The 10,006-nt window shown below is 53.9% G+C and overlaps 1 protein-coding gene and 1 long non-coding RNA gene across 2 annotated transcripts; both read right to left on the bottom strand.

Moving 5' to 3' along the window:
* Positions 1-361: 361 nt before the first annotated feature.
* Positions 362-3,028, bottom strand: TLCD2 (TLC domain containing 2). The gene is made up of 4 exons (XM_042916350.1): positions 2,739-3,028; positions 2,246-2,328; positions 1,960-2,042; positions 362-1,395 (listed from the first exon to the last, which is right to left on the bottom strand). Exons 1-4 carry the CDS (start codon positions 2,906-2,908, stop codon positions 943-945), a joined length of 789 nt encoding a protein of 262 aa, XP_042772284.1. The 5' UTR covers positions 2,909-3,028; the 3' UTR covers positions 362-942.
* Positions 3,029-4,411: 1,383 nt separating this feature from the next.
* LOC122207008 lies at positions 4,412-9,867 on the bottom strand. Its single transcript, XR_006196642.1, has 2 exons — positions 8,864-9,867; positions 4,412-6,825 (listed from the first exon to the last, which is right to left on the bottom strand). It is a non-coding gene; the product is annotated as an uncharacterized LOC122207008 (long non-coding RNA).
* Between the last annotated feature and the right edge of the window lie 139 nt (positions 9,868-10,006).

Below are 10,006 nucleotides of genomic sequence, written 5' to 3'. Positions count from 1 at the left end.
ACTGAGTGCGGAGCCTGCTTAAGATTCTCTCTCTCTCTCTCTCTCTCTCTCTTTCTCTCTCTCAGTGCCTGGGTGGCTCAGTCAGCTAAGCGTCGGACTCTTGGATTTCAGCTCTGCTTGTGATCTCACGGTTTGTGAGATGGAGGCTTACATCAGGCTCTGTGCTGGCAGCACGGAACCTGCTTGAGATCCTCTCTCTCTCCTTCTCTCTCTGCCCCTCCCCTGCTTGCATGCACTCTCTCAAAATACAGAAACATTACAAAAATATTCTCTCTATGCCCCTCCCCCACACTCTCTCTCTCTCTTAAAAAAATTTTTTTTTTAAGGCAGTAGAACTAACATTAAGTACAAACACAGTAGTGTGGCTTTGAGAACCAGAAATGTCAGCAGCAATTGTAGTGGCCCAGTTCTTCTGTCTCTTGGTGACTATTATGTCCACCCCCACTGGCTACTGATAGCACCTGTGTGGCCTCCTCCCATTGCTAGAATTTGGTCACAGTTGAGGTCTTTCTTCCTCTGACCCCACCCCCTCTATGCCAGATCTCTCTGATCCTAACAGGACCTCACCTTTCTTCACCTGTTCCCATGCTAAAGCAAAGGATTTCATTGGTAGTTTCATTTAGCTTCATGCCTCCTGCCACCTCTTATTGGTAGAACTGGCTGTACCTCTTGAGTTAGTCTGCTGGACGAAGCGGTCATCTGATGATGGGATTCAGTGAACAATAGCCCAGGATCCCGGTTTCCCACCCATCATGAGCATCAGCATTTCTTCTTAGATCCTAGGAATGGGGAGGGGTGTGAGTTAGCCGGAAAAGGAATTGAGATACTGAAAATTCCTTTCGGTCCTTACCCCATCGAGGGACAGTGCACTGTAGACCACCATGTCCTTGTCCTGGCCATGTCTCCCCCAGGACTGGCTGGAGAGGAGCCTGACGCTTCTCTCTAGTCTTTCAGGCTGAGAATGGAACCATCCCTGGTGACAAGCTCACCATCACAACATCTCCTTGTGTCCCTGGTTTCCTTGTGCCCAGGGATGGGCGGGTGGTGCCGAGACCGTAGGACATCACTGACCAAAATACGGACACCCAGTATGACGCTCATGGCACCCACAGTCACCAGTCCAGTTCCACCAAGGATGACCAGAGCAGGAGGCACCTGGTGTTGCTGCCGGATCAGCCACAGACTTATCCACCCCAGAGGCACCAGGCGGAAGAGGGCCAGGGTGGCCAGGGTGGCCCAGCTGGCCATGCTGAAGGCCAGGGATGGGGCCTGGTGGGAAAGCAGCAGCAATTTTCGTAGGTGCAGGCAGGCAGAGTTCAGCTCCAGGAGCAAAGACACCATAGAGAGGCCTACATAGTGGCTGGAGAGAATGGCGGTGCTGAGGCAGCTCACTACCTAGGGAACAGGGGTCAGAGGTCAGAGGACCTTCCAGGAACTGCTGACCATCATTGCCAACATCTCAGTCCCTAAGACAGGGGCTTCTAAGCATTTTGTGGTATGCTATCAAAAACCTGCCCTTTAGGCTTACCCGTACGTTGGGGGCCTAAATGGCATTAAAATAACTCTTCCATAATAACCCTCGGCCCAGAGGTTGTCTCCCCTGGGGCAGCAGCAGCGTCTGCACAGTATACCCCCACCCCGCCCCGATTTCCAATCCTGGGTTTTGATGTCCCATCCCCACTCCCTGTACTGGGACTCCCCCTTCTCAGAAAATCTCCCTATTCAACATTTCTGCAATCTATGAGCCACCTGAGGGAATCCAAGCTACCTAGGCAGTGCTCAGACTCCAGCTGTGGCTAGCAGTCAATCCTCTCCCCCCAAACCAGCCCAAAGTTGGGAGGATCAAGCCCCAACAGGGTCAGAGACTCTGGAAAGTCACTGGACAGAAACCTGAAGAGAGATTGGGGGCCCCCACCCCGAGCATACCACCCTTTCTGTCTCCCTTTCCCCAAGTCTCACCACCAAATGATGACAGAGAAGTTCCCAGGCCTGGCCCAAGGTCTGGTTGTACAGCATGTCAGCTCCATCCGCCAAGAAATAACCTATGGGCATGGTATGAGGGGGAGGACCATTAGGCCTCCCCAAGTTGTTGTACCTCCTGGAGAGGAATCTTCATCCCCTCCTTTTTCCAGGTCTTTAGTTTCCTTTAGCAAATCTGCCAGAAACATTTGACCCCTGGGGACCTGGAATTACCATCGGAAGGTTGTTCCCCACCAAGCCTGCCCAACCTTCCCTGCAGACTCACCCACGGACACAGCCACCAGCACCAGGGCCCAGAACGGGTGGCCGTGAATCGGGTCGGCAGCCATCTGAGGGTACAGCGAGAGCCTGTAGGAGATGGGGGACCATAGTCGGCATCGTGCAGACTCAGACCCCATTCTCCCGCTGTGCACGCTCACCCACCCATTCACAGCCCCCACCCAGTGTCAGACTTTCAAGGTCCCGCTTCGAGGGAGTGAAGCCTACTTGGAAAGAAAAGAAAAGGAAAGAGAAGAGAAGAGAAGAGAAGAGAAGAAGGAGAAGAAAAAGGAAAAGGAAAAGGAAAAGGAAAAGGAAAAGGAAAGGGAAAGGGAAAAGGAAAAGGAAAAGGAAAAGGAAAAGGAAAAGGAAAAGGAAAAGGAAAAAGGGTTGTGTAAGGTCCTGCTTCGATTCTTGAAGGTGCCCGTATGGGTCTTTTAATCTCAACTTTCGACCGCTCCCCCTCACCCCGGTGCCTCCCGAACCTCTAAGCCCCGCACCCGAGCAGCGCCCCGACCCCTGTGAGCAGGCTGTGCACCAGGGAGACACAGATGTTCCGCCACTTCCAACGGTCCTGGGCAGCAGATCCCGGCGTGGGCAGCAGCTGCAGCGCCCAGTGCAGCCCCCGGAAGGCAGCGAAGGAGGCGCCGGTCACAAGGAGCCCCCACATGGCCTGGCAGGTCCGATTTAGTCCCTTGGGCGCCGGCGCTCTCAGCTGGGACGCACCCAATGTCAGCTGCGGGGGCTGTGAGTTGGTTTTCGCGCAAGAACGGGTCTTTGACTTCCCCAGCCCACCGCGCCTTTGGAATCCGCTTTAACTTTTCTAGGCTTCGACCACGCCCCCATCACTCGGCTAGGTGGTGATTGGAGCAGCCGGGGAGCCACGCCCCGGAGCTACAGCCAACAGATCCTGTCCCGCCCTAGGGTGGGTGGCGGGTTGGGGGCTCCTGAGGACCACGCCTTGCAACGGAGCTCAGGGGGACTTCCAGGCTGTCGACAGGGTTCTTCCCCAACTCCTGTGTCCCAAACCCTTCGGAACTCCCGAAATAGGTCGCTAAACTCACCTGACACCCCCAGAGGCCCCGCCCCATTGTCTTTCACCTCCTCTTCCCTATACTAACCTTTCACCTGCTGGTCATCCCACTCTTGGCACCCTCACCGACCTGAAGGTAGAGGCCAGCGCACACCCACTCCCACTTGCTTAAACATCGCCACCGCACTGCCCCACATCACCCCCAACCCGTCTCAACTGTGGGGGTACCTCATTTCCTTCGAGCCACCCTTTCCACTTTGCGAGGTTTCCAGACCTTTAACACATCATGGCAACCCTATTAATCCCAATAGTCCTGTCCCCTTACACAGTGCCTTCAAATGGAACAACAGCTCCCATTTTGGAGAAGCGACCCGCTGGGGACTCCTCCCCCCAACCGCTTTTGGGGGCCCTACAGACGACCCTTGCTATTAGGAGGGGAGGGAAAAAGAGACCACTTAGCGCTCAAGTCTTGAAAAGCACCCCTCCCCCCAGGGCTTGGTACAAGTTAGGTGAATAGAATTCTCTCTTCCAATCTGAGGTGGCAAGGAGAGGTCACGCAGGGTCACCTCCAGGTTGGGGCAGAATCAAAGAGAAAATCAAAGACTGATAGGATTCTAGAACCTTTCAGCCTGGAGATAAAATCTTCCCCGACGCCCCCACCTTCCATCTCCTGAAGAGTGACAGGTTTTTACTGTTTTCCTTACTCCACACCACACCTCTTCAGCTGGCTGAAAGCCAGCAATTCAGAGAGCTGTTTCTCGTAGGTGGAGAGGGTAGATTCCAGCTACTTACTCCTGGAGAATGAAGTTCTTCACATTCTCACAACCCCTTTTCTTCACCAAAACCCCATTTCGTCCAAAGGGTTAGGGGCATCCCTTCATTCCTCCACACCCACCTCTCCAAGTTTTTAAAACAATTACACTGATTCTTTCAAATTTTATTTATTATATGAGAACCATACACAATGTAGAAAATTTTAAAATAGAAAAGCCAAAGAGGAAAATCACAATGATTTTGTTCCACCATCCAAAGATAATCACTATCATTAACATTTAAGAGTTATGTCCTTAGTCTTTATCTGTTTTATATATACAAGAATATACCCATATTAAAAAAAAATTGAGATCACATAATAGACACTATTTTCATAACCTTTTTAATATTCAAAGAGCATTTTTCTTTCCAGTCAAATGTTCTTCTACATGACTTCTAATGGCTGTGCAGTACTCCACCATCTGGATGGATATACAATGATTTACTTAAGCAATCCCCCATTGCAAATTTTCATTACAGCAAAGAAGAAGTGAATTCCCAATCAGACAACTGCTTCTCATTTTTTCTATTGCAATGCTGGGGTGAGCATCTTGTAACTGAATCTTTAATGGTTTTCTTAGGATAAATTCCCAAGTGTAGAATCACTAGGTCAAAGGCGATGGACACTTTTAGAGTGTTTGACACATACTACCAAACTGACATCCAGGAAGGCTATACCAATTCACACCCCCATATGCAAGGTATGGGAGTGTTATTTTAGTGCTCCTTTGCCGATACTGGGTCTTCCTTTTTTTATTTTTTAAAATATAGTTTGCCGAGGGAAAAATGCTTTCAGCTATGCTTGTCTTTCTTTAATTACTAATGAAGCACACATTGTTTTTCATGGTTTTATCCATTTGAATTTCTTCTATGAATTCCCTACATATGTCCTTTCACAGCTGGTTCTTGCTCCTTGAGGCTGCTTTATATCACTCTATAGGGTAGGGAGTAGAAGTAAGAGGATGAAGCGACAGGACATTTTAACACAGTCTCATATCTCAGGGAGGTAGTGACACTGGAGAGAAATAGTGAATGAAGCCAGTGGCCGGGAGCTTGTTCTTGATGGAGGCTGGCCGTCCTCCCTCCTCCTGGGGTGCTCCTGGCCTTTATGGGTCCCCTCTGCGGGGTGCCCAGACAGGACCCTGTGCTCTCCGGGCCTGGTCCTTCACTGGTCTTCTGCCTGCCTCTGTGTTCCCAGGCTGCTCTTCCTCATCTCTGCTCCATGACGGGTGAGGATGGCAGAGCCACAGACCCAGGGCTGGAGGGAGACACTGTGGCCAGTGAAGCGGAGAGGGGAAGAAAGGACGGAAGCAATGTCCAGGGACAGAACAATCTTTGTTGCAGCCTATGAGTGGACCCAGTCTACCCACCCCCTCCGCCGCAGTCCCACACACATCCAGCCTAGGCTGCAGAAGGGTGGGTTCAATGATCTACTCTCCCCTAAATCTCTCTCATAAATGGAGAAAAGGACCCAGCTACCTGTACATCTTGTGCCCCACAGCGGGACAGCTTTCTGCAGCCCCTGAATTTGCCCACCTTCAGGCAGGGAGGCTGGGCCACGGTTGAACCACACCAGAGCCTGAGCCCCAAGAGTTACATGGCATCAGGAGCCAGGGGTGCTAGGTTTACACAGCTTGATTCCCCAGAGGGGGTCACATCTCACAACCCATCTCGCCTGGTTGCTGGAGAGAATTTCCTGCCTCGTAAGCCTGAGCTGAGTCTCACAAATTATCCTGGAAGGTAAAGTGAGAGAAGAAACAGAGGAACAGCAGTTGGAACCCCATCAGGGGCTGCAGTTCTGTTTTGGGTGGCAGAGGAAACCTGGGGCCACCTTTGCATGGTGGGAAGTCAATGTAGAGACTGAGCTCCTCCAGCCCTTAGCCCTGGTCTAACTCTAGCCCCCTCCCTCTAATCCTCCGCCTGCCCCCAGCTCCTGGGGTTGTGTTGGTTAGGGATGGGGGGAGGGGCAACAGCTTATATGAAAAGCTGTTTTGTTCCCACCCACAGGGAGAGGAGAGCCCGGGCTCTGAGTCTGCACAGTAGGCTTCTGATTCCCTCCTGCACATTCAACTGTATGATTCTGCATCTCACAGGTGTTGAAGCTGAGACAAGAGGCCCAAGGGTCCCACATATAGGTGATTTATCCCTGTAACTGGAGTCCAGGCCAGTCTGAGGAAATACAGGGAAAGCTAAGAGCATGGGGTTGACTACTCAGATGGGAGTTTCAGTATGAGCTCTTCCCTGAAGATGAAATTTACTTTGGACCTCACCTGGAAAGGCAGTAGGAAAGAAAGGGAGACAGGAAGGAGGGTCAAGAAAGACATCTGAGTAAAGGTGTTGCCAGTTTTCTTTGCTCCCATTGTCTTCCCTTTGTTACACACTCATGTAGACCAACTAACCTTGGGTAGTCACAGCCATCTAATCCCCAACCCAACGAGGGTCTCTAATCTACAACTGTTCTCTCTTGCTGGGCCAATCTGGCTGAAGGGTCTCCAACTGAACAAGGTTCCCTTTTCCAAAAGGCATCACCACTCCCGCTGTTCTGACCTTCCCAGCCCCAGTTCCGTCACCTTCCAGATGAGGGGGAAAGCAGCTCCTTCTCCTCTTCCTCCTCCTCCTTGAAGCCAGGGGCAGAGGGCAACAGTTCTTCAACTGGCAGCTTTAGCTGGGTCAGGACATAAAGCTTGCCACTGAAGAACTACTGCGGCTCAGCCAGTTGAGGATGTGGGAGGGACAGGCTCCTAAAAGGAAAGGGAAGAAAAATGGGAAGGATCTGAGCAGGGCCATGTCACAGGGACACTGTCCCACTGGCATCAAAGTCCAGCTCCAACAGATGCTCAACCTTGTAACAAAGGGTTCTTGGCTTTGACTTGGGCCTGCAGGAGCGGTTAACTTCAGTGAGAAGCAAGAGGCAGCTCTAAACATACCTCCTTGCACCTCTTTCCAGAACTGAAGGCTGTAGAGACCCAGGCCTGCTCTCACCCCACCGCCCACCCCTTGCCTCAGCTACCCACGGAGGGCCCCTCCTCTTCAGCATTCAGAGAGGGCAGGACTTACAACCTTGGACACGTCCCACCAATCGCCCAGGTACTTGGTGAGAAGTTGTACCTTAGGTCCAAAAATGTGAGTTCAGTGCTCAGCCCAACTGACTTGTTCCCAAAGAGTTCAGCTAGAAGAGTTTTGGGGGCCTACATCTGGGGAAGAGTAAGGAAGCGTTTGGAAGGTCAGCAGAGGCTCCAGGGACTGTGAGGAGAGGACAGGGGACCAAAGGCTGGAGGGGAGGGAAGTATGGGCAGGGTGGATGGGCAGCTTCCCCAAGACTCTCAAATGCCAGGCATTCCGCTTGCGCATTCCGGGTACATCTGGTATGAATTCCAGGCTGTCTGCCGGCCCCTCCATGTCTGAACTTTGTTCCAAGTTCCAAGCCCCGCCCCCACAGTTCCAACGCATGAATCAGCAGGAAAAGCCGGGCCCTGCAGCATGGCCCAGGGAGGGGGCTGGGGGCGTGGCAGGCTAGAGGGCTGTGAGCTGGGGAGGGCGGGTCTGTGCTGACACTCAGTCCAAGGGCATGGCCCATGCCAGTGTGAGCGGCCAAGGCGGTCTTGCTTTCAGACTTCTATACTCAGAGGATAAGAAAGACTAGGGTGGGGGTGGGAGGTTTTCAAATTACAAAACCCTCTTGGGAGACATGAACTTTGTGGTATCTTCCTTCCCCCAGGTGACCAGTCCAACTCCTTCCCACTCTCCTCTGTCTGAGCCAGCTCTGTTCAGCCCATAGGACTCAGCGGCTGCTCAGAGTCTGTGCCAAGCAGGTGCCCTTGGCTGCAGGGCGGGGTGGGCCCAGGGCACTGACCCTCTGACCAGCTGCTCCATCAACCCTTTGGCACCCTGACAATTCCTAGCCCAGTCTGACAGCCAGGATGACAGGCCAAATGAGTTGGAGGCTGTAACTAGGGCCGGAGGGAGGTGGGGGCGATAGCCTAGCGAGAGGCCATAGGGAGGGGCCAAGAGTTGGCCGAGAGGTGGGGAGAGAGGGAGCCCAGTGATGACTAACCCAGGCGCCCCACCCAGTCAGCCGGCTTCCCAGGCGGTCAGGGCCAGGCCTGGGCTAGGGGCCCCACAACCGGACATGCTGGGGGGAGGTGCAGAGGTGACCTTCTCTGGGCCCAAGACGGCCAGTTAGGCTGGGGAGGGGGGGTTAGAGTTTCCAGGTCCTCCTCCAGCCCGCTTCCCCCACCAACCGCGGTGAAACCCTAACCTTTGGGTTGCATAAGGCCCCCGCACCGCCGCCCCCTACTCCTCTCCCCTCCCCCCTTACATAACATCCCCTGGAGGGAACGAGAGGAGGGGCCGGCCCGCCCAGAGACCCCTTCCCTGCCAGGGCGCTCAATTGGCCCTGACCCACTGACTGCCAGTAAAGGAAAACTACCTCCTCACTACCCGCCGCGTCCAAACCCTCCGCAAGCTAGAAGGCCAGTTCTCATATCCTTTGACCAGGGGGCGCCCAGGTTAGCTGCCCCCAGCCCTCCAGCCCCTCGTCTCCCTTTTAGCCACTCTGCAAAACCTTCCGCCACTACTGCTGTCCTGGCTCCTTCTTTAAACCTCCTGCCACACTACTCCAGTCAGTTCAGGCCCCTCTGCCCCAAAGCTCCCCTACCCCCGCCGCCCCCTCTCCCCTCCCCCGGAAGGGCAGGGTGTGGCCACCAGGACCCTACTTTCCCCCGTTACCCTGTTAGCACGGTTCCCTCCTGTGCGGCGGAGACCCCAGCTCACACCCACCTGGTGCTGGGTGGGGGGGCTGCTGAGGGTAGGGGAGCAAATCAGTGCGTCCGTCCCCCACGGCCGGCGGCGCTGTGTCTTCCCTGCGCCCAGCACACACCGGCTCCAGGCTCCGATCAGCTGGCGGCGTCGTGACGCACAAGCTGCGATTGCACCGCCCAGGGCCAATCACCGCCCACTGCTGGGCAGCGTGACCACACCCACTCTGGGGCGCCAGCACTTCGCCCAGGTCCCGCCTCTCCGGCCGTCTTAGCTCTGATTGGCAAGGAGGCCACCCCTTTGCCTGGGTGAGCTGCGCTAGGCCACGCCCACCAACTCACGAGCTCACCAATAGGTGAAAGGGTGTGGCTGAGCCATAAGCCTAAGGCAGCTTGCTTTGAGGAGCGCTACGTCAAACCAGAGTCCTAAAGAGCAAAAGGAAGTAAAGGCGTGTGTGTTTGCGTTGCACACTGGTCAATGTAGTTCTCGGTCTGGCACCTCGTTCCCAGAATCCAGCGCGCTCTGTGAGTTGGCATTTTTAAACTCCTCTCCGAATCCATCCTGGCGAAGTCCTTAAAGGGCTACAGCCCCTCCTTTTTTGGGCCGTGCGTGCTTGTTTTACACTACCCCAAAATGGATTCGCTGACCTCTGCGTATGAGGCGATAGTTCTTTAGGGAAAGGTGGAGCAGGCGAAGCAGGAGTGGGTAGAACTGAAGGTGGAAATCAGCCTCCCGGGCAGCAGACTCTTCCTTTGGATGAGGACTCTTGAGGGCTTTTGGGGGAGGGAAAACTGTCCACCTCTCCTGGTCCCAGCTTTCACTGGAGAGATCTAGTCCTCCTCTCCTGGCGGCTCTTACTAATCAGGAGATTTTTCGAGTAGGTCTCGTCCCAGTCGCATAGAGGCAGAGCCTCTCAAGCAGCAGCTTCCTAACAAAAGATTCATAGTACAGTCCTCACTTGAGGGTAGAAGCAAGACTGGTGGTGGGAAACTAGGGGATGGGTCTTGCCAGAGTGTCAACTGGTAAGTAACCCCATCCTCCGCCTAATACCCCTATTCTGTCCCGCCCTCCAGAAGCCTTTCACTGACTCGGGCCTACTTAGGAAGAGATTTCAAAGGTAGAGACCAATGGGGAGGCTGCCCCTTTCCCCAGGGGCCAATCAGA

Source organism: Panthera leo, chromosome E1, assembly GCF_018350215.1.
Source record: "Panthera leo isolate Ple1 chromosome E1, P.leo_Ple1_pat1.1, whole genome shotgun sequence".
Taxonomy (NCBI): domain Eukaryota; kingdom Metazoa; phylum Chordata; class Mammalia; order Carnivora; family Felidae; genus Panthera; species Panthera leo.
Note: the sequence above shows the minus strand (reverse complement) of the source record. Positions and strands in the feature narration are given on the sequence as shown.

Excerpts from the sequence above, each read along its gene's own strand:
- TLCD2 (XM_042916350.1), bottom strand. The coding sequence starts at position 2,908 with ATGTGGGGGCTCCTTGTGACCGGCGCCTCCTTCGCTGCCTTCCGGGGG. Across the intron at positions 2,329-2,738 it reads GGGGTCGGGGCGCTGCTCGG|GCTCTCGCTGTACCCTCAGA; the intron begins GTGCGGGGCTTA and ends CATCTCCTACAG. Across the intron at positions 1,396-1,959 it reads TTCTCTGTCATCATTTGGTG|GTAGTGAGCTGCCTCAGCAC; the intron begins GTGAGACTTGGG and ends CCTGTTCCCTAG.